Below are 21,229 nucleotides of genomic sequence, written 5' to 3'. Positions count from 1 at the left end.
TTGCCCTCAGTCAAATTGCTTTCCTTTTCTGTGCCATGCTGTGTGCCCAAACAAATTCCAGTCACATATTGGCACATTCATACAAAATGCACTAAACAATTGTTACACAATTCTACCAATTACGAAATATTTGGGGCTAAAGCAAAATTAGAGTTGAAAGAACTGCCCTTTACTGTTAAGGGCATAACATTTCAAAGTTTGAAAATGGCAAAATTTGCTCAAACTTTACCAAATTTAAAACAGTTTCATAAATTAATGAAAATTTTATCAACCTAAATTTATCAATATCATGTAAAATATGTCAAGAAAAAACAGTTTCGAATTGGAAGAAGCGTTACCACAAAGTGATACAATTCAGGTTTGGAAAGAAGGGAATTTTGTTTACTTACCGTAAATTCCTTTTCTTCTAGCTCCTATTGGGAGACCCAGACAATTGGGTGTATAGCTACTGCCTCCGGAGGCCACACAAAGTATTACACTTTAAAAAGTGTAACCCCTCCCCTCTGCCTATACACCCTCCCGTGCATCACGGGCCCATCAGTTTTGGTGCCAAAGCAGGAAGGAGGAAACTTATAAATTGGTCTAAGGTAAATTCAATCCGAAGGATGTTCGGAGAACTGAAACCATGAACCAAAAGAACAATTCAACATGAACAACATGTGTACACAAAAGAACAAACAGCCCGAAGGGAACAGGGGCGGGTGCTGGGTCTCCCAATAGGAGCTAGAAGAAAAGGAATTTACGGTAAGTAAACAAAATTCCCTTCTTCTTTGTCGCTCCATTGGGAGACCCAGACAATTGGGACGTCCAAAAGCAGTCCCTGGGTGGGTAAAAGAATACCTCGATAAAAAGAGCCGAAACAACGGCCCCCTCTTACAGGTGGGCAACCGCCGCCTGAAGGACTCGCCTACCTAGGCTGGCATCTGCCGAAGCATAGGCATGCACCTGATAGTGTTTCGTGAAAGTGTGCAGACTCGACCAGGTAGCCGCCTGACACACCTGCTGAGCCGTAGCCTGGTGCCGCAATGCCCAGGACGCACCCACGGCTCCGGTAGAATGGGCTTTCAGCCCTGAAGGAATCGGAAGCCCAGAAGAACGGCAGGCTTCAAAAATCGGTTCCTTGATCCACCGAGCCAAGGTTGACTTGGAAGCCTGCGACCCCTTACGCTGGCCAGCGACAAGGACAAAGAGCGCATCAGAGCGGCGCAATGGCGCCATGCGAGACACGTAGATCCGGAGTTTTCTCACTAGATCTAACAAATGCAAATCCTTTTCATATTGGTGAATTGGATGAGAGCAAAATGAAGGATAAGGAGATATCCTGATTGAGATGAAAAGTGGACACCACCTTAGGGAGAAAGTCCGGGACCGGACGCAGAACCACCTTATCCTGGTGAAAATACCAGGAAAAGGCCTTTACATGACAGCGCTGCAAGCTCTGACACTCTACGGAGTGAAGTAACCGCCACTAGAAATGCCACCTTCTGCGAAAGACGTGATAGAGAGACATCCCACAGCGGCTCAAAAGGTGGTTTTTGAAGAGCCTGTAGAACCATGTTGAGATCCCAGGGTTCCAGCGGACGCTTGTAAGGTGGGACTATGTGGCAAACTCCCTGCAGGAACGTGCGGACCTGCGGAAGCCTGGCTAGACGCTTTTGAAAAAAACACGGAAAGCGCCGAGACTTGACCTTAGAGAGAGCCGAGAGACAACCCTTGTCCAATCCCGATTGAAGGAAGGAAAGAAAACTGGGTAAGGCAAACGGCCAGGGGGTAAACCCCCTCTCAGAGCACCAGGCTAAGAAGATCCTCCAAGTTCTGTGACAGATCTTGGCTGACGTTGGTTTCCTGGCCTGTCTCATAGTGGCCACACAGTCAGGTTGAGGGCCGCAGAATTCAGATGGAAAAATGGCCCTTGAGATAGCAAGTCTGGTCGGTCTGGGAGCGCCCACGGTTGCCCCACCGTGAGATGCCACAGATCGGGGTACCACGACCGCCTCGGCCAATCTGGAGCGACAAGAATGGTGCGGCGGCAGTCGGACCTGATCTTGCGCAACACTCTGGGCAGCATTGCCCGAGGAGGGAATACATAAGGCAGTTGAAACTGCGACCAATCCTGAGCTAAGGCGTCCGCCGCCAGAGCTCTGTGGTCCTGAGACCGTGCCATGAATGCCGGGACCTTGTTGTTGTGCCGAGACGCCATGAGATCGACGTCCGGCGTTCCCCAGCGGCAACCGATCTCTTGAAACACGTCCGGGTGGAGAGACCATTCCCCCGCGTCCATGCCCTGGCGACTGAGGAAGTCTGCTTCCCAGTTTTCTACGCCCGGAATGTGAACCGCGGAGATGGTGGAGGCTGTGGCCTCCGCCCACAGCAGAATCCGCCGGACTTCTTGCAAGGCTGGACGACTGCGAGCCTTGTGGTGGAGAAAAAAGGTTCCCCATCCTGACAGGCTCGCGTCCGTCGTGACCACAGCCCAGGATGGGGGCAGAAAGGATTTTCCTTTCGACAGAGAAGTGGGGAGAAGCCACCACTGAAGTGAGGTATTGGCTTCCAGAGACAGAGAGACGTTCCTGTCTAAGGACGTCGGCCTCTTGTCCCATTTGCTGAGAATGTCCTATTGGAGAGGACGCAGATGAAACTGCGCAAATGGAACTGCCTCCATTGCTGCCACCATCTTCCCCAGGAAGTGCATGAGGCGCCTCAAGGGGTGCGACTGGGCCCGAAGAAGGGATTGCACCCCTGTCTGCAGCGACCGCTGTTTGTCCAGCGGCAGCTTGGCCATCGCTGAGAGAGTATGAAACTCCATCCTGAGGTACGTCAGTGACTGGGTCGGAGACAATTTTGACTTTGGACAATTGATGATCCACCCGAAACCTCTGGAGAGTCTCCAGGGCAACGGTCAGACTGTGTTAACAAGCCACCCAATAGGGTGCTTTGACTAGGAGAACGTCTGGGTAAGGGATCACCGATTGGCCCTGAGAGTGTAGGATCGCTACGACAGAGCCATGACCTTGGTGAAGACCCGTGGGTCTGTCGCCAGGCCGAAAGACAGTGCCACAAACTGAAGGTGTTCGTCCCCGATGGCGAAACGCAGGAAGCGTTGATGCCCTTGAGCGATCTGCCATAGAGATAGGCATCTGTGATGTCGATTGATGCTAGGAAGTCTCCTTGGGACATAGAAGCGATGACAGATCGGAGGGATTCCATGCGAAACCGCCTGGTTGTCACATGTTTGTTGAGCAATTTGAGGTCCAAAACGGAACGGAATGAGACGTCCTTTTTTGGCACCACAAACAGATTGGAGTAAAAACCGCGACCGCGTTCCTGAGGGGAACGGGGATCACCACTCCTTCTGTTGTCAGAGTGTCCACCGCCTGAAAAGCGCAACGGTCCGTTCGGGGGGCGGAGATGTTCTGAAAAAAACGAGTCGGAGGACGAGAGCTGAACCCTTATCCTGAAACCGTGAGACAGATGTCTCTCACCCCTCGGTCTTGGACATGTGGCCCCAGGCGTCGCAAAAGCGGGAGAGCCTGCCACCGACCGAGGATGCGGTTGGGGCGGCCGAAAGTCATGAGGAGGCCGCCTTGGAGACGGTGCCTCAGGTGGTCTTTAGAGGACGTGACTTAGACCGCCGTGGAGAAGAGTTCCTCTGGCTCTTCTGTGGCCTGTTGGACGAGGAGGGCTGGGACGCTTGAGAAGCCAAGGACACAACCTGCGGGGCAGAGATACGTGCGACCGCATTAATCTCAGCCAGAGAAGCTGAGATAGCTTGGAGAGCCCTCACGGCTGCGAAGGCCGGAGCAAAAGATGCGCCTATGGCTTCAAAGATGGATTTCATCATAAGCTTTATTTGCCTGTCAGTGGCATCCATGAGAGATGAACCATCTGCCACTAATACTACGGATCTAGCCGCCAGTCTGGAGACTGGAGGATCCACCCTGTGACACTGAGCCCAACCCTTAACTACGTCAGGGGGGAAAAGGGTTCATTAAGGCGCTTAGTAAAGCGCTTGTCCGGAAAGTTCTGTGCTTCTGGACAGCCTCTCTGAAGTTAGAGTGATCGAAAAAAACGCACTCCGTGTACATTTGGGAAACCTAAACTGGTTTTTCTCCCGCTGTGAAGCCGACTCCTCCATAGGAGAAGATGGGGAAGAGAGGTCTAGCACCTGGTTGACGGACGCTATAAGGTCGTTTACTATGGCGTCCCCTTCAGGTGTATCCAGATTGAGCGCAACGTTAGGTTCAGAGCCCTGAGCTGCGACCTCCGCTTCATCCTTAACTACGACAGTGAAGTCGTGGAAGGTTCCCAGCGAGCCCGGTTAGCCTGTGTGAGGCCGCGGTCCGTGTCGGAGTTCTCACCGTGGGATCTGGGTGTTACCCCAGGAGCCCCTTGTTATACCGACCCAGAGGGGCCTGGGGGCGATGAACTCACAGTTCCCTGGCCCTGTGTTACCGTTTTGGACTGCAAAGCTTCCAGCTTAGCAGCCCCTCTGTTCATAGACTGGGCCATGGAATGACTCAGAGAGTTGCTCAGTCAAACGTGCAAACTCTGTCCCTGCCATCTGTGCAGTGGAAACCGGTGGTACCACCTGAGCCGAGGGTCCCACCCGTGCCAGAGGCTCCGGCTGAGTGAGTGCCCCAGGGGCCAAGCATTTGCAATGATAGGTGGAACCTGCCGGCAATATAGACGCACAAGAGGTACAGGTTGCAAAGAAAGCCTGTGCCTTGGCACCCTTAGTGTTTGCGGACGACCTGCTGATGTCACCTCTTAGTAATCAGCGAGGGTATATAGCCAAAGCAAATAGTGCTGCCGAACAGTGAAATCATTTACCATATATATATATATATATATATATATATATATATATATATATATATATATATATATATATACACTTCGGCACCTAAGGGGGGCCAGCACCCGATTGGGAAACTGGTGCCCCACAGTGCACAGTGAGGGGGGAGGAGGATACCAAGTATGCTCCAGCCCTCACTGCCGACGTACCGTCGGCCGTCCCGTCGTTACCCCTGACTGGCAGGCCCAGGAACGGGAGTATATGGTACTAGGCCGCAAGAGCCGGGGACTAAAGTTAAAGACGCGGCCGGCAAACAGGCGCGGTCGGCGCGGTAGTCCCGGACTCACAAACCACACAGCAACCGCTGCAGCGTTTGTAACCCAGGTGCTGTATGCAGCGTCCCCCAAAGGGGACACAGAGTACCTTATGGATGCAGGGCTCTGTCCCTGATGATGTCCTGTCTCCTGTCCGTCAGAATCCCCCAGGGGCTGCGGATGGAGCCCGGTCCCAGCGCATGGCGACCGGTTATGAACCCCCTCTCCTAGAGCTGCAGTGCTGCCGAACAGTGAGCACATTCTGAGATCTCCACCGGCAGAATCATGCCATCTAACAATGGCTGCCGGCGTTCCGAGGGGAGGAGGGAGCCGAGGGCGGAACCACGAAAAGTGCGGGAATCTGCGCCCCATAGTGAACAGTGAGGGGGGAGGAGGACAGCGAAGTGTGCTCCAGCCCTCACCGTCGGCGTCATACCGACCGTCCCGCCCTTCCCCCTGACTGGCAGGCCCAGGGGCGGGAGTTCAATACACTAGGCCGCAAAAGCCGGGGACTAAAGTAAAAACCGCGGCCGGCAAACAGGCACGGTCGGCGCGGTAGTCCCGGTCAAAAAAAATCACACCGCAGTCGCTGCAGCGTCTGAGGCCAAGGTGCTTCATGCACCGTCCCAAAGGGGACACAGAGTACCTGTAGATGCAGGGCCATGTCCCTGACGATACTCCATCTCCTGTCCGGCAGGTACCACCAGGGGCTGCGGAGGGAGCCCGGTCCCAGTGCCTGGATGACCGGTAAGGATCCCACTTCACCCAGAGCCCCTAAGGGATGGGGAAGGAAAACGGCATGTGGCTCCAGCCTGTGTACCCGCAATGGGTACCTCAACCTTAACAGCACCGCCGACTCAGTGGGGTGAGAAGGGAGCATGCCGGGGGCCCTGTTAGGGGCCCTCTTTTCTTCCATCCGATATAATCAGCAGCTGCTGCTGACTAAAATGTGGAGCATTGTGTGAGTGTCAGCCTCCTTCAACACAAAGCATAAAACTGATGGGCCCGTGATGCACGGGAGGGTGTATAGGCAGAGGGGAGGGGTTACACTTTTTAAAGTGTAATACTTTGTGTGGCCTCCGGAGGCAGTAGCTATACACCCAATTGTCTGGGTCTCCCAATGGAGCGACAAAGAAAATGGGGTTCTGTCAAGAAGGTGAAAACTTTGGGAGTCAATGGTTAAAGTACTAATTTGATTTTTAAGTGAAGTTTTTCTTGATTTATACTTTAATTTTCAAATATATACATTTTAAACTTTAGTTATAAAGGCAAATACATTTTAGAATATTAAACTACACAATTTCCGGAAATAAAAATGACAAGGCGTAGACCGACAACCCTTGTGGATATTTCAGGATTTGTAAGAACAGTTCTAATGTCATCCAGTTTGTCAGATAGTTCCTGGTGGTGTCCAACCAACTAACGATTTTTCCAGGTATTGTGCAAGTGCCAATGTTAGATGGTCATTGTGCTGAGAAGAAATGATTTGTATACCTAAGGGCAGTCCGGCTTCATTAAGCCCAAGCGGACACTGGGTAACTGGAAGACCTAACACATTAAAGATCCCTGAGGGGAAGAAGAGAAAATGTTCAATTATTACAATTGTGTTTTCATTGATTACACAACACTGCAAAATGACATGGAACAGAAGATCATCCATAGGAAATGTATGGTCACTTATTAGTGATACCTTGTTTACAGAAGATCTAGCATTTCATAAAAACAAAGTTACCATGTATACTCGACTATAAGCAGAGGTTTTCAGCCAATTTTTTATACTGAAAATATACTTCCCCCCCCCCAGTGAGGGTCCCACGAAAAAATATTCTCACCTGTCCTCTGTTCCTGCGGTATCCTCTTACCTGCTTCTGACGGAGCACAGGTACACAGACCCCCTCGGTGATCACAGCCAGTGCAGGGGCCGCCGCTGTTGTCGTCATCTCTTTATTGATTTATCTGATTTGCGACGCCACAAAGCATTCAACTGAAGTAAAGCGCAGACAACAGCAGCAGCCTCTACACCGGCCGTGATCACAGAGTGGGTCTGTGCGCCTGCAATCCGTAAGAAGCAGGTAAGAGGGCACCGCAGCAACAGAGGACAGGTGAGAATAGGTGTGTGCGTATGTATGTATGTATGTATGTATGTATGTATGTATGTATGTATGTATGTATGTATGTATACACACACACATACATACATACATACAGTTAGGTCCAGAAATATTTGGACAGTGACAAGTTTTGTTATTTTAGCGGTTTACAAAAACATGTTCAGAAATACAATTATATATATATAATATGGGCTGAAAGTGCACACTCCCAGCTGCAATATGAGAGTTTTCACATCCAAATCGGAAAAAGGGTTTAGGAATCATAGCTTTGTAATGCATAGCCTCCTGTTTTTCAAGGGACCAAAAGTAATTGGACAAGGGACTCTAAGGGCTGCAATTAACTCTGAAGGTGTCTCCCTCGTTAACCTGTAATCAATGAAGTAGTTAAAAGGTCTGGGGTTGATTACAGGTGTGTGGTTTTGCATTTGGAAGCTGTTGCTGTGACCAGACAACATGCGGTCTAAGGAACTCTCAATTGAGGTGAAGCAGAACATCCTGAGGCTGAAAAAAAAAGAAAAAATCCATCAGAGAGATAGCAGACATGCTTGGAGTAGCAAAATCAACAGTCGGGTACATTCTGAGAAAAAAGGAATTGACTGGTGAACTTGGGAACTCAAAAAGGCCTGGGCGTCCACGGATGACAACAGTGGTGGATGATCGCCGCATACTTTCTTTGGTGAAGAAGAACCCGTTCTCAACATCAACTGAAGTCCAGAACACTCTCAGTGAAGTAGGTGTATCTGTCTCTAAGTCAACAGTAAAGAGAAGACTCCATGAAAGTAAATACAAAGGGTTCACATCTAGATGCAAACCATTCATCAATTCCAAAAATAGACAGGCCAGAGTTAAATTTACTGAAAAACACCTCATGAAGCCAGCTCAGTTCTGGAAAAGTATTCCATGGACAGATGAGACAAAGATCAACCTGTACCAGAATGATGGGAAGAAAAAAAGTTTGGAGAAGAAAGGGAACAGCACATGATCCAAGGCACACCACATCTTCTGTAAAACATGGTGGAGGCAACGTGATGGCATGGGCATTTATGGCTTTGAATGGCACTGGGTCACTAGTGTTTATTGATGACATAACAGCAGACAAGAGTAGCCAGATGAATTCTGAAGTGTACCGGGATATACTTTCAGCCCAGATTCAGCCAAATGCCGCAAAGTTGATCGGACGGCGCTTCATAGTACAGATGGACAATGACCCCAAGCATACAGCCAAAGCTACCCAGGAGTTCATGAGTGCAAAAAAGTGGAACATTCTGCAATGGCCAAGTCAATCACCAGATCTTAACCCAATTGAGCATGCATTTCACTTGCTCAAATCCAGACTTAAGACGGAAAGACCCACAAACAAGCAAGACCTGAAGGCTGAGGCTGTAAAGGCCTGGCAAATCATTAAGAAGGAGGAAACCCAGCGTTTGGTGATGTCCATGGGTTCCAGACTTAAGGCAGTGATTGCCTCCAAAGGATTCGCAACAAAATATTGAAAATAAAAATATTTTGTTTGGGTTTGGTTTATTTGTCCAATTACTTTTGACCTCCTAAAATGTGGAGTGTTTGTAAAGAAATGTGACCAATTCTTACAATTTCTATCAGATATTTTTGTTCAAACCTTCAAATTAAACGTTACAATCTGCACTTGAATTCTGTTGTAGAGGTTTCATTTCAAATCCAATGTGGTGGCATGCAGAGCCCAACTCGCGAAAATTGTGTCACTGTCCAAATATTTCTGGACCTAACTGTACATACATTCATACACATATATATATATACATACACATATATATACACACACATATATACATACACATATATATACACACACATATATATATATATATATATATACACATATATATACACACACATATACAATGGAATAATGGGGTACAGGAAGGGGACAAGAATCAAGAATGAGGACAACACTAAAGGATGGGGCACATTACTACAAGAAGGGGACAATCTGGGCACATTGCTACAAAAAGGACAATATGGGCATATTGCTACAGAAGACAAAATGGGTACATTACTACAGGGGACAATATGGGCACATTACTACCAGTAGCAGCTGCATCTCCCACTTTAAACTTATACTCGAGTCAATAAGTCTTCCCAGTTTTTGTGGTAAAATTAGGTGCCTCGGGTTAAACTTGAGTATACACGGTAAATACTTTGTAAAAATTCCATAACCTCCTGATTCTGACGCTTTTTCCATTTTGTGTTCCATGACTGCATTGCAGAGATCCACATTAGTTGCACAATATGTGAAACCTCTGCATACAGTCCAACTGTGTATTTCCTCAGTCTTCTTTGGGGTTGTGCGCTTTTAACCCTCTATCCCAGATACTGCCAGCAACAGCTCAGCAGCATCTCTGACTCCTAGATCAGCTGCCGATCTGTTATTGGTAGCATCTGGGAGAGAGGGGTGAAAGTGCACGCCCCCAGAGAGGATTGAAGAAACCCAGCTGGACTGTAAGCAGAGCTTGAACTGTCAGCTCTCTCTTCCAAAGTTATAATTAATCCTATATGTTCAATGTGGGGGTGGGTATGTCTCCTATCCAGAGATGTCTTAGAGATTTTAGAATTTTTCCTGACACCTTGGGTGAGCAAAAAGTCAGCGTTTAACCCCAGCATTATTCTGCATTATGAGCCTATATTAATAAAATTAATTTTATTTTATTCAGTGCTGGCCTTTATTTGAAGTTCGTTGTGATCTGAAAATGTCTATGCTTTGGTTTATATCATTTTATGATTTTACATTCGCCATAATGATCTTTCCTTTTTTATTAACCCTTCCACGTTATTTTATACCGTTGTAACTTACATGTAAAAAAACAATTTTAAAAATGTAGATGCTGTACAAATACTAACCAGTATATGCAAAATTAAAAGGCATGGCAAGAGGCTCATTGTGTTTTGGAGCTATCTTAGGGTGTGAAGGATAAAGCAGAATCCCGTCGTCTCCCAGCAGAGAGCTTATTTCCTCTTTCAGGCTTTTGGCTTTCTGGATCATTTTTGCACTGCCTTTAGGATTTAAGTTAGCAAATTTTTCGGTGAGAGCTAGACCTGCATTACAAAAAAAGACAAAAACATTAGGAATATTTTACATCCCGTATATATTACTGAAGTAGTACTGTAGTTAATTTTAAGATACATTTCCAGTGATGTGTCACTTACTGGGCTACTTGGTGTAGTTTTGATAACATATCATGCTGATTAATCTGGGATTTTATCACTACAGGATTAGTAAACCTGCTGAAATGTAGTCCTCCATATTCATGTGCTCTGTATAACCCCACCACTGATTGGCAGCTTTCTGCCAATGCACAGTGTACACAGATCTGTCAATCAGTGGTGTGGGGGAGGGTTATACAATGCTCAGAATTCAGAGAACTGGTAGATCTGGAGCAAAGAAAACAATGATTTTATCAAAACTGCAGCAAGCAGCCCAGTAACTGATACAACGCAGAAATCAGGGGCTCTGTCTATACATTATTGATTTGTTTGGGAAAAATACACATCATCAGGAACATCATTCCTACTGTATGTATGGAGACTACTTATCTGGTGTTTTCTGTACATTTTTCAACCCCATAGAGGTATGTGTGCTCACCAATTGCTGGTAGGGTGTGCTTCGACAAACCAAACATCCATTTTAGAAGTTCAAAACTTGGCCACATAGTGCCCCCATTGGCCATCAAGTCTGTAAAGCTCTGATGTAAAAGAAAATACTGATTTTAATAGATTGTTATAGAAAAGGCAAGAAGAAAAACATGTTATCTGGTAATACACCATGTTCATTAAACTGATTTACAGATCAAAACCAAAGAACTAACTGTGAATAAAACACAAAGTAATAACAGCAGAACTTAACCATTTTGGAATTTTGCTGTGTGAAGGAAAGGCCATTTTACAGGTGAACAGCCATTTCAGCAGCAACGCCACACAGTTACAATCGTCCATACTTTTTTGCATGTGAAACAGCAGTTCCACATTAGTCTCTTCATTTGGCCTTATCCTCCCTGTGCTACTGTGAAAAGAGGGAGGATTAGAGCAAAAGATCAACTCAGCCCTCAGCTGACAACATAAAGCATCAGTGTCTTTAGTGTGATCTGCAGTAGTGTATTTACTCTGATCTACATCAGAAGCAACAGCACAGCCAGCTGTGCAAAGGAGTTACACAGACTCTACAGCTCCAAATTAAAAGGGAACCTGTCACCAGGTTTTTCCCTTATGAGCTGCAGCCACCACCAGTGAGCCCTTATATACAGTATTCTAAAATGCTGTGTATAAGAGCCCAGGCTGCTCTGGGTAACGTAAAAAACACCTTTACAATACTCACCTTGGGGGTAGGGCGGTCCGGTCCGGTCCGATTAGTGTAGCTGCTCTCGGTCCAGCACCTCCTCTCTGCATGCAGCGTTCGCCGTCCTCCTTCTGAGCCTCGCAAGGATGAGTTGTTAAACGTCATCAACATAGGCCGGTATTGCGGTCTTGCGCAGGCGCACTTTGATCTGCCCTTTAGTGTGCATGCACAAAGTGCACCTGAGCAGGACTTCAATGTCGACCTGTGTGGATGACGATGACGTAGGACAACTCATCCATGCGAGACTCAGAAGAAGGATGGCGAACGCTGCAGAGAGGAGGCGCCAGCCGAAAAGCAGCAACAGTCATCTGATCGGACCGCTCCCTAGGTGAGTATTATGAAGGTGTTTTTTTTACATTAAAACAGAGCAGCCTGGGCTCTTACATATAGTATTCTAGACTGCTGTATATAAGGGCTCACTGGTGGTGGTCGAAGCTCATAAGGGAAAAACCTGATGACAGATTCCCTTCAAAGGAAATTTTGATTGACGTCTTCTTAGATAGTTACTTAATTGGGCATGCATAGGTACTCCGTGCTTTACCCCACTTAAAAAGGAAAGGCCTTACGTAATACATGATGATTTTAAGCCCTTGCCATGACTAGACTATAAAGGCTAGATTGTGAAATTAAAACTTCAATATTCAAGGTTCTCTATTCAAGAAGCAGCATAAAACGTTTGCAAGTGGCATTTGGAGATTGTAGCCTGCTATAGTTATCTCCCTCCATTTACAGCTATCCGTGACCTGGGGAAGGCGGTGATGCATGAACGTTTATTACTTCCCTTTGCCAGTCAGGAGATATAAATGCCCTCTGAATATGTGCATACACAGGGGCGTAACGATCGCGGTCACAGGGGGTCGCAACCGAGCTGGTTGTGCACCCTTTGGTGCACATACAGAGTAAATACATTGCAGCGTAGAAACCAGTCGGGTGCTTGCACTGCAATACAAGCGGCCGACCAAACAGTAGCCAGCAGCTGACGTCGGTGGCACTGTTACTGGGGGTGTATGACAACGATGTCATGCATTGCTATAGTGTTGATGCCGATACTGCCTGCCGGACACTGCGCGCTGACAACAGAGGATGTGGCGTGGCGTGACGTGGGAGTCGGGGAAGGCGAGTAGAATGATTTGGGATTTTTTCTTTTGTTAGAGACAGAACGGAAACATATTTACCAGGATTGGGTCATATACACCAGGAAGGGGACATATATAGCAGAAGGGGCCTAAGACGGGGATATGTATAGCAGGATAGGGGACATATTTACTAGAAAGGGAGGCATATATAACAGGATGAGGGGCGGCATATTTAGCAGGATGGAGTCCATGATGGGGGACATTACTATATATTAGGGGGGAGACCAACAAGTACAGCGGGGAAAAATAATATTTAGTCAGCCACAAATTGTGCAAGTTCTCCCACTTAGAAAGAGATTTGCCTTTAAATTACATCATAGGTAGACCACAACTATGAGAGACTAAATGAGAAAACAAATCAAGAAAATCACCGCGTCTGATTTGGCAAGATTGTTTTTTTTTTTTTTAAATTATGGTGGAAAATAAGTATTTGGTCAAAAACAAAAGTTCATCTCAATATTTTGTTAATCTATCGCTTGTTAGCAATGACAGAGGTGAAACGTTTTCTGTAAGTCTTCACAAGGTTGGCACACACTGTTGGTGGTATGTTGGCCGATTCCTCCATGCAGATCTCCTCTAGAGCAGTGATGATTTGGGCCTGTCGCTGGGCAACACAGACTTTCAACTCCCTCCAAAGGTTTTCTATGGGGTTGAGATCTAGAGACTGGCTTGGCCACTCCAGGACCTTCATATGCTTCTTACGAAGCCACTCTTTTGTTGCCCTGCAGTGTGCTTGGGTTCATTATCATGCTGAAAGAGCCAGCCACATTTCATCTTCAATGCCCTTGTTAATGGAAAGAGGTTTGCACTCAAAATCTCACGATACATGGCCCCATTCATTCTTTCATGTACCTGGATCAGACATCCTGGTCCCTTTACAGAGAAACAGCCCCAAAGCATGATGTTGCCACCCCCATGCTTCACAGTAGGTATGGTGTTCTTTGGATGCAACTCAACATTCTGTCTCCTCCAAACACAACGAGTTGTGTTTCTACTAAACAGTTCTAGTTTGGTTTCATCAGACCATATGACATTCTCCCAATACTCTTCTGGATAATCCAAATGCTCTCTAGCAAACTTCAGACGGGCCTGGACATGTACTGGCTTAAGCAGGGGAACATGTCTGGCACTACAGGATCTGAGTCCTTGGCGGCGTAGTGTGTTAAGGGGGCTTTACACGCAGCGATATTGCTAGCGATATCGCTGGTGAAAGCACCCGCCGCTGTCGGTTGTGCGTCACGGGCAAATCGCTACCCATGGCGCACAACATCGTTAGGAGTCGTCACATGGACTTACCTGCCTAGCGACGTCACTGTGGCCGGCAAACCGCCTCCTTTCTAAGGGGGAGGTTAGTGTGGCGTCACAGCGACGTCACTAAGCGGCCGCCCAATAGAAGCGGAGGGGCGGAGATGAGGGGCGGAGATGAGCGGCCGTAACATCCCGCCCACCTCCTTTCTTCCTCATTGCCGGCGACCGCAGGTAAGCTGTAGTTAGTCATTCCCGAGGTGTCACACACCGCGATGTGTGCTGCCTCGGGAACGACGAACAACCTGCGTCCTCAACAATCAACGATTTTTTGAAAATGAACAACGTGTCAACGATCAACGATAAGGTGAGTATTTTTGATCATTAACGGCCGTTCGTTGGTGTCACACACAACGACATCGCTAACGATGCCGGATATGCGTCACGGAATCTGTGACCCCGGCGATATCGTTAGATACGTCGTTGCGTGTAACGGTGCCTTTACTGATGGTAGCCTTTGTTACGGTGGTCCCAGCTTTATGCAGGTCATTCACTAGGACCCCCATGTGGATCTGGGATTTTTGCTCACCGTTCTTGTGATCATTTTGACCCCACGATGTGAGATCTTGCATGGAGCCCCATATCGAAGGAGAATATCAGTGGTCTTGTATGTGTTCCATTTTCTTATTATTGCTCCAACAGTTGATTTTATCACACCAAGCTGCTTGCTTATTGCAGAATCAGTCTTCCCAGCCCGATGCAGGGCTACAATTTTTTTTTCTGGTGTCCTTCGACAGTATTTTGGTTTTCACCTTAGTGGAGTTTGAAGTGTGACTGAGGTTGTGGAGAGGTGTCTTTTATACCGATAAGTTCAAACAGGTGCCATTACTACAGGTTGAGTGGAGGATAGAGGAGCCTCTTAAAAGAAGAAGTTACAGGTCTGTGAGAGCCAGAAATCTTGCATGTTTTTAGATAAGTATTTAGTTATTTTCCACCATAATTTGCAAAAACAAATCTTGCCAAATCAGACAAGGTGATTTTCTTTCTCATTTTGTCTTCCATAGTTGTGGTCTACCTATGGTGTCAATTACAGGCCTCTCATCTTTATAAGCGGGAGAACTTGCACAATTGTTGGCTGATTAAATACTTTTTTCCCCCACTGTATGTCTTTATAGGATTTAGAATGCTACAAGGGCCCATGCATCTGATCAGCATGCTGGGAGAGGTGGGGGTCCAGGTCCAAATTGAATTCTAGCTATACCACTGATAAACGCGCCGATGTAGCCGAACTGTGACGCTCATATGTAGCAAAGAGATAATCTCCATTGAATCTATCGGTGCGCTGCACTGAAGCTGGGTATTCCCCTGCTGGGAGCACAGGAACTCTTCTGTCAGCTGGACACTTTCTGAAAGTCTATTCAGCGTGCTCATTACTAGGCTGTGCGTGCGGTGAAACACCACCCAGAGCCAAGTGAATCAGGGTGAGGGATCGCACCAGATGGTGATGTAATGTCAACTCCCAGAGCCCGGAACTTAACGTGACATCACCCAATATCAGCGGCAATCGGGGGTCACATGATCTGCACGGAGCGAGCAGAGATAGCGCTGAGTAGTTTGCCTACTCTTTATCTAAAGGGAGTCATTTATGACACAGGGTATCCTAAGCTTTTCTTGTCAGGCCATTGCTCTGTTGGTGCTAGTCGTTGGAAAGTGTATAATTCCTACAAATGCGTTTAGAAGTCAGTGGAGAAATGTAGGTAACTGTTACTGTCAACAGATTTAACGTAGGTAGTAATGATTTTTTTGCAGATGGGTAAGGAATTGGCTAATAGGTAGGAAACAAAAAGGTTAGGGCAGCAAGAATCACCTGACAGGTTCCCTTTAAATTAAATATCATTTCTCTGGTTACATGACTCAATATATTTTTAAGTCAATATCATTGCTAACCTTTAAAATAGAAATGCCAATAAATACAGTGCACATATTTATACTTTTCACTCCTGAAGAACCTGTGAGAACTCAGAACAAATAGTATTTACCTCCACTTCATCCCCATCAGAAGACATGGCCGCCGACCAGATCTGGAAAGAGTAACGTAGGTTGTATATGTTGATCGGCTGCACATTAACTCCAAGGTCGGCTTCTAGATGTTTGATCACCTGTAGAATCAGACGAGTTTTACATTTTTTTTAAAAAAAAAATTTAACCAGTCATCCCTAGAGCCTTTTTGGAGACAAAAAATTAAAAACATGGGGACCGATTCATCACATTCTGGTAAAAAAGCTTAAAAAAGTCACAAACATTCGCAACAACTTGCTGTTGCACCAAAATGTTACAACTTTTGACATTTTCATGCTAGATTCTCCCAGCTCTGAAAAAATGGCCAGGCAAGATGGGGGCACAACAGGATGTGACGCCAAAGCCGGTCTAATTCACCACCATCTGTGGCGTGGCTCATGCCGGAAAGATCACTCCTGTCCATGACTAGAGTAAGGATTCTGGCATAGGGCACTAGGGAGCACTTCAGTTGTTAGATGCCCCAGTTTCATGTTGATGCATGCACCTCTTAATCAACCATGAGCTTGTCCTCAAAAGACAGTCATGAAAAAATCGCTAGTTCTGATGAATTGGGGCCATGATATTATTGTTTCAGATCTGTCACCAGTCTGAGAAGAGCATAATTTAGAGACAGAGTCCTCGATTCAAGCAATGTAACCATCCCTGGGCTGCTTGCTGCAGTTTTGAAAAAATACCAGTTTTCCTTTTTTGCAGAACTAGCAGTTCTCTGAATGTGAGCTCTGTATAACCCCACCCACACCACTAATTAGCAGCTTTCTGTTTACACTGTGCATAGGCAGAAAGCTGCCAATCATTGTTGGGATGGAGTTATACAGAGCTGATGAATATGGAGGACTCATTAGCAGCAGGTTTACTAGTCCTCTAGTGATAATCCCATGCTGATAAAACACGGATTTCATCATAACTATAGCAAGGAGCCCAGTAAGCGACACATCAGTTGAAACAGGGTCTCTATCTACATTGTACTGCTCTCAGATTAGGTGGCAAAAACCTGGTGATAGATTCCCTTTAACTGAGAACAGGATTACAATCGTGAAGACATAGGAAACGTAGAACTACTTTTTAATGGATGGTTTAGAGTAGGCAATTTGCGTTTGCACAGACCATACATCATGCACTACTTCTCCTTGTCCTTCAAGAACTAAACTTCCATTCCATAAACTAAATAGTCGAAAGACAAGAATGTGCTCCATATAAGTGCTGACAAGAAGCTGCTCACCTTCCTTTGTGCTTCGACTAAATCTTTATCCATCGGAGACACAAACAAGCAACCGCCGTCATTCTCCATGGAAAAATACTTCAGACTACGCAGGGACACTTCTTTATTAAGGGAAAGCCTATGAAATATCAACGGTGCGTTAAGAAAAGAGTGAGAGCACATGCACTGTACATAAAGAGAAGAAAACATCAAATATTTCATGTCCGATTTAGACAATTGCGTAGTGGTCAACATTTCTGAGGGTGTTTATGCCTTGTGCCTCCGGCTAATGCCCCGATGCAGCCAAAAGTGTGTTACATAAACCCCACCATCTTTCAGCCCAAGTGTTGTGAGTAAAATCGGGACAATCGGTGACTAACGTATTGCTGGTTCCCCATCACTTACTTGTATTAATTATTTTCCTATCTCAGCATTTGATGGCCTACTTCTAGGATATCATTGAGGGAAAGCTATCCACCGGGACACCCTTAATTTTGAGAATGGGGCAGCAGGAAAGTGTCCGAGTATGGGGCAGGAGAGAGTCACTCTCAGAGTATGGATGTACCTTGACCTGCAGTCTAAAGAAAAGCACTATACGTTGTTGGTATCTTTGGTAGACCGGACATTGAAATCAGCTATTAAAGGGAACCTGTCACCTTCCCTCAAACACTATTAAGTAATTATTGCTACCATAATACCCTTCCTAAAAAGTCCCCGTTGACTTCCATTATTCCCTTCCTAAAAAGTCACCCATTGACTTCCATTATACCTTTCTTAAATAGTCCCCATTGACTTCCATTATACCCTTCCAAAAAAGTTCCCGATTGACTTCCATTATACTCTGTGCTCGAATCGTGTCCATCAGAGCATCCAACTGCTCGTTATGAGAATGAAGCACCCGAGCATGGTAGTGCTCGCTCATCACTAGTTACTAATCTTGGGGGGTACTTTTGTTCCCAAACTAATCATTCCCCTAATCATGTTATCACACCAGTATGAGGCAGTGGTCCCTCAGGACTCAGACCAGTCTTTACCACTGGCTCTGCAAATCTAGCTGCTAGCCGTGTCCTACACCATCGGTGTTGCCTTCCAGGACATGTGCAGTACGCCATGAAATCAGGGTGCATACACAGAGCTTGTAAACGCTGCTCTTGCAAATCATCTTACTCAAGCCTATATGGGCATAATAATATGATTAGTGGAATTACTAATTTGGGGAAAGCAACACCCCCCACGACTAGTCATCAAAAAATGAGCATATCGCCACTGTAGTTACAAAATAGTTTTCTGGCTTGTTATTAAGCGCTTAATAGTAGCAAGAAATCCATGGTGGTTTGGGTGCCTGGGAAAGCTGTCATGTTTTCTTTAACACAGAATCAACTAGGCAGACAAGACACTACTTTCAGCATAGTGTTAAGAATAGAAATGAGCGAAGGAATGTTATGAATTAAATTACAAAACTTTATGACTTTACAAATCCAGATCCATTATTGAATTAAAGGGAATCTGTCAGGTGATTTTGTAGTACAATACTAATATCTTTAAATAGGGCTTAGGGTACCTTCACACTTTAGCGATGCAGCAGCGATCCGACCAGCGATCTGACCTGGTCAGGATCGCTGCTGCATCGCTACATGGTCGCTGGTGAGCTGTCAAACAGGCAGATCTCACCAGCGACCAGCCCCCAGCCAGCAGCGACATGCAAGCGACGCTGCGCTTACACGGAGCCGGCGTCTGGAAGCTGCGGACACTGGTAACTAAGGTAAACATCGGGTATGGTTACCCGATGTTTACATTAGTTACCAGCGCACACCGCTTAGCTGTGTGTGCAGGGAGCAGGGAGCCGCACACATTGAGCGCTGGCTCCTTGCTCTCCTAGCTACAGTACACATCGGGTTAATTAACCCGATGTGTACAGCAGCTACATGTGCAGAGAGCCGGAGCCGGCAGCACAGGCAGCGTGAGAGCTGCGGAGGCTGGTAACTAAGGTAAATATTGGTTACCACCTTGGTTACCCGATGTTTATCTTAGTTACCAGCCTCCGCAGCTGCCAGACGCCGGCTCCTACTCCCTGCTCGCTTCATTTGTCGCTCTCTCGCTGTCACACACAGCGATCTGTGTGTCACAGCGGGAGAGCGCCTTTGAAGAAAACGAACCAGGGCTGTGTATAACGAGCAGCGATCTCGCAGCAGGGGCCAGATCGCTGCTCATTGTCACACACAGCGAGATCGCTAATGAGGTCACTGCTGCGTCACAAAAAGCGTGACTCAGCAGCGATCTCGGCAGCGATCTCGCTGTGTGTGAAGCACCCCTAAAGGAGACCTTTCAGTATCAGTAAGTTTTATTGTTCTACCTTATCCTGTTATCTTGTTGTAATCTCTGTTGAAATCAGTGTCTCCAGCACACTAGTCAAGTGTATGCAAATACAGTTTACATATTCACTGCTCCCCCCATGCACCTCTCAGTGCATTCACTAATACTGCTGAGAGGTGGGAGGAAGTAAGGGTGGGGGCAGCAGTGCAAATTCAATTCAGATTTACTATCACTGATGCCAGCACTGAGAGGTGGGAGCAAGGCAAGGCATTTCAGTTTGTATTTAAATATGCTTGACTCGTTACTATGCCACAGTGAATTCTACGGAGATTACAACAAGATAACAGGAAGAGGTAGAGCTACAAAAGTTACTGATCCTGAAAGGTCTACTTAAGCCCTATTTAAAGAAAAGTTCAAAAGGGCTTTCCTGGCCTTTACTGTTAAAAAAAATAATTGATTTCTACTAGGAGAGAAAGAGAAGAAACCGCCTGCCTATCATTTCAGGAAGCTTCACTGGACACGAGAAACTCTTCATCCGCCATCTAAGTCATTTTGTTCTACTCCCCTAGTACTTTGATAAAATCAAACAACCACAGATCACAATGAAAAACCATCTATTACCTAAAGAAGGTTTTCGGCTATTTTATTGCACTCTCAAAATGGATTTAAATGGGTGGTTCACCCATTTTTTTTATTTTCTGTAGAAGTTCTACTTACAATTCTAGGTATTTTCTCCATTGGCTTGTATTTCCATTTCTGGCACTGAGCGGCGCTATGCTGCACGCTCAGTGCCGGTCACATGACCCCCTGGAACTGTGGCCGCCAGCATCCTCTGACGTCCCGGCATTTCCGGGCTCTCAAACTGGTCGGGTACGTCACAGGAGGCTGGCACCACTCAGATTGAGTGACAGGGCTGTGGGCGGTGACTACGGCACGTCACAGCTCAGCATCGAGGGGAGGATCCGGAGGACGTCAGTGTGGAGCCGGCAAAGCGTCCTGCAAATGGTGAGGCACGGGGCGCCAGAGTGCAGTACAGGGGGTGGTTCTTCAGCTGAATTCCCCCCTGCACGTAAGTATCTGATAATAATAATAATAATAATTTTATTCATTTATATAGCGCTATTAATTCCACAGCACTTTACATACATTTGCAACACTGTCCCCATTGGGGCTCACAATCTAGAGTCCCTATCTGTATGTCTTTGGAGTGTGGGAGGAAACCGGAGTACCCGGAGGAAACCCACGCAAACACGGGGAGAACATACAAACTCCTTGCAGATGGTGTCCTTTGTGGGATTTGAACCCAGGACCCCAGCGCTGCAAGGCTGCAGTGCTAACCACTGAGCCACCGTGCCGCCCACTCCCCACCCGCCCGCTCTGCTGCGATGTCAGGAGAGCGGCCGGTGTCGGGCAGTGTGATCATCTGCTCCTCCCAGCAGCAAGACACTGACAGGCATGTCACCGCTGTGCTCTGCCATCTGTCCTGCTGCATGGGACCAACTGTCTGCACTATGTCACCTGCACCACAAGTCACAGAGTGGAGACAGTTGGTGACAGAGCACCTCTGCCCCCCCTCTTTCCCCACTCTTCTCTCCCTCCACTCTTCTCTCCCCCCCCTCTACTCCCCCCCTCGCTCTCTTCTCCCCCCCTCTACTCCCCCCCCCTCTAC

The 21,229-nt window shown here is 46.7% G+C and overlaps 1 protein-coding gene across 1 annotated transcript in view; it reads right to left on the bottom strand.

Moving 5' to 3' along the window:
- Positions 1–6,318: 6,318 nt before the first annotated feature.
- Positions 6,319–21,229, bottom strand: part of FAAH2 (fatty acid amide hydrolase 2) — a 63,093-nt gene continuing 48,182 nt past the window's right edge. Inside the window, exons 6-10 of the mRNA XM_075324029.1 lie at positions 17,269–17,386; positions 16,010–16,129; positions 10,840–10,939; positions 10,098–10,292; positions 6,319–6,675 (exon numbers count right to left, since the gene is read on the bottom strand). Of these exons, the coding sequence (XP_075180144.1) occupies positions 6,500–6,675; positions 10,098–10,292; positions 10,840–10,939; positions 16,010–16,129; positions 17,269–17,386 (709 nt within the window). The 3' untranslated portion in view covers positions 6,319–6,499. The remainder of the gene's footprint in view (positions 6,676–10,097; positions 10,293–10,839; positions 10,940–16,009; positions 16,130–17,268; positions 17,387–21,229) is intronic.

Source organism: Anomaloglossus baeobatrachus, chromosome 9, assembly GCF_048569485.1.
Source record: "Anomaloglossus baeobatrachus isolate aAnoBae1 chromosome 9, aAnoBae1.hap1, whole genome shotgun sequence".
Classification (NCBI taxonomy): domain Eukaryota; kingdom Metazoa; phylum Chordata; class Amphibia; order Anura; family Aromobatidae; genus Anomaloglossus; species Anomaloglossus baeobatrachus.
The sequence above is the reverse complement of the archived record's forward strand: the minus strand, read 5'-3'. Positions and strand labels throughout refer to the sequence as shown.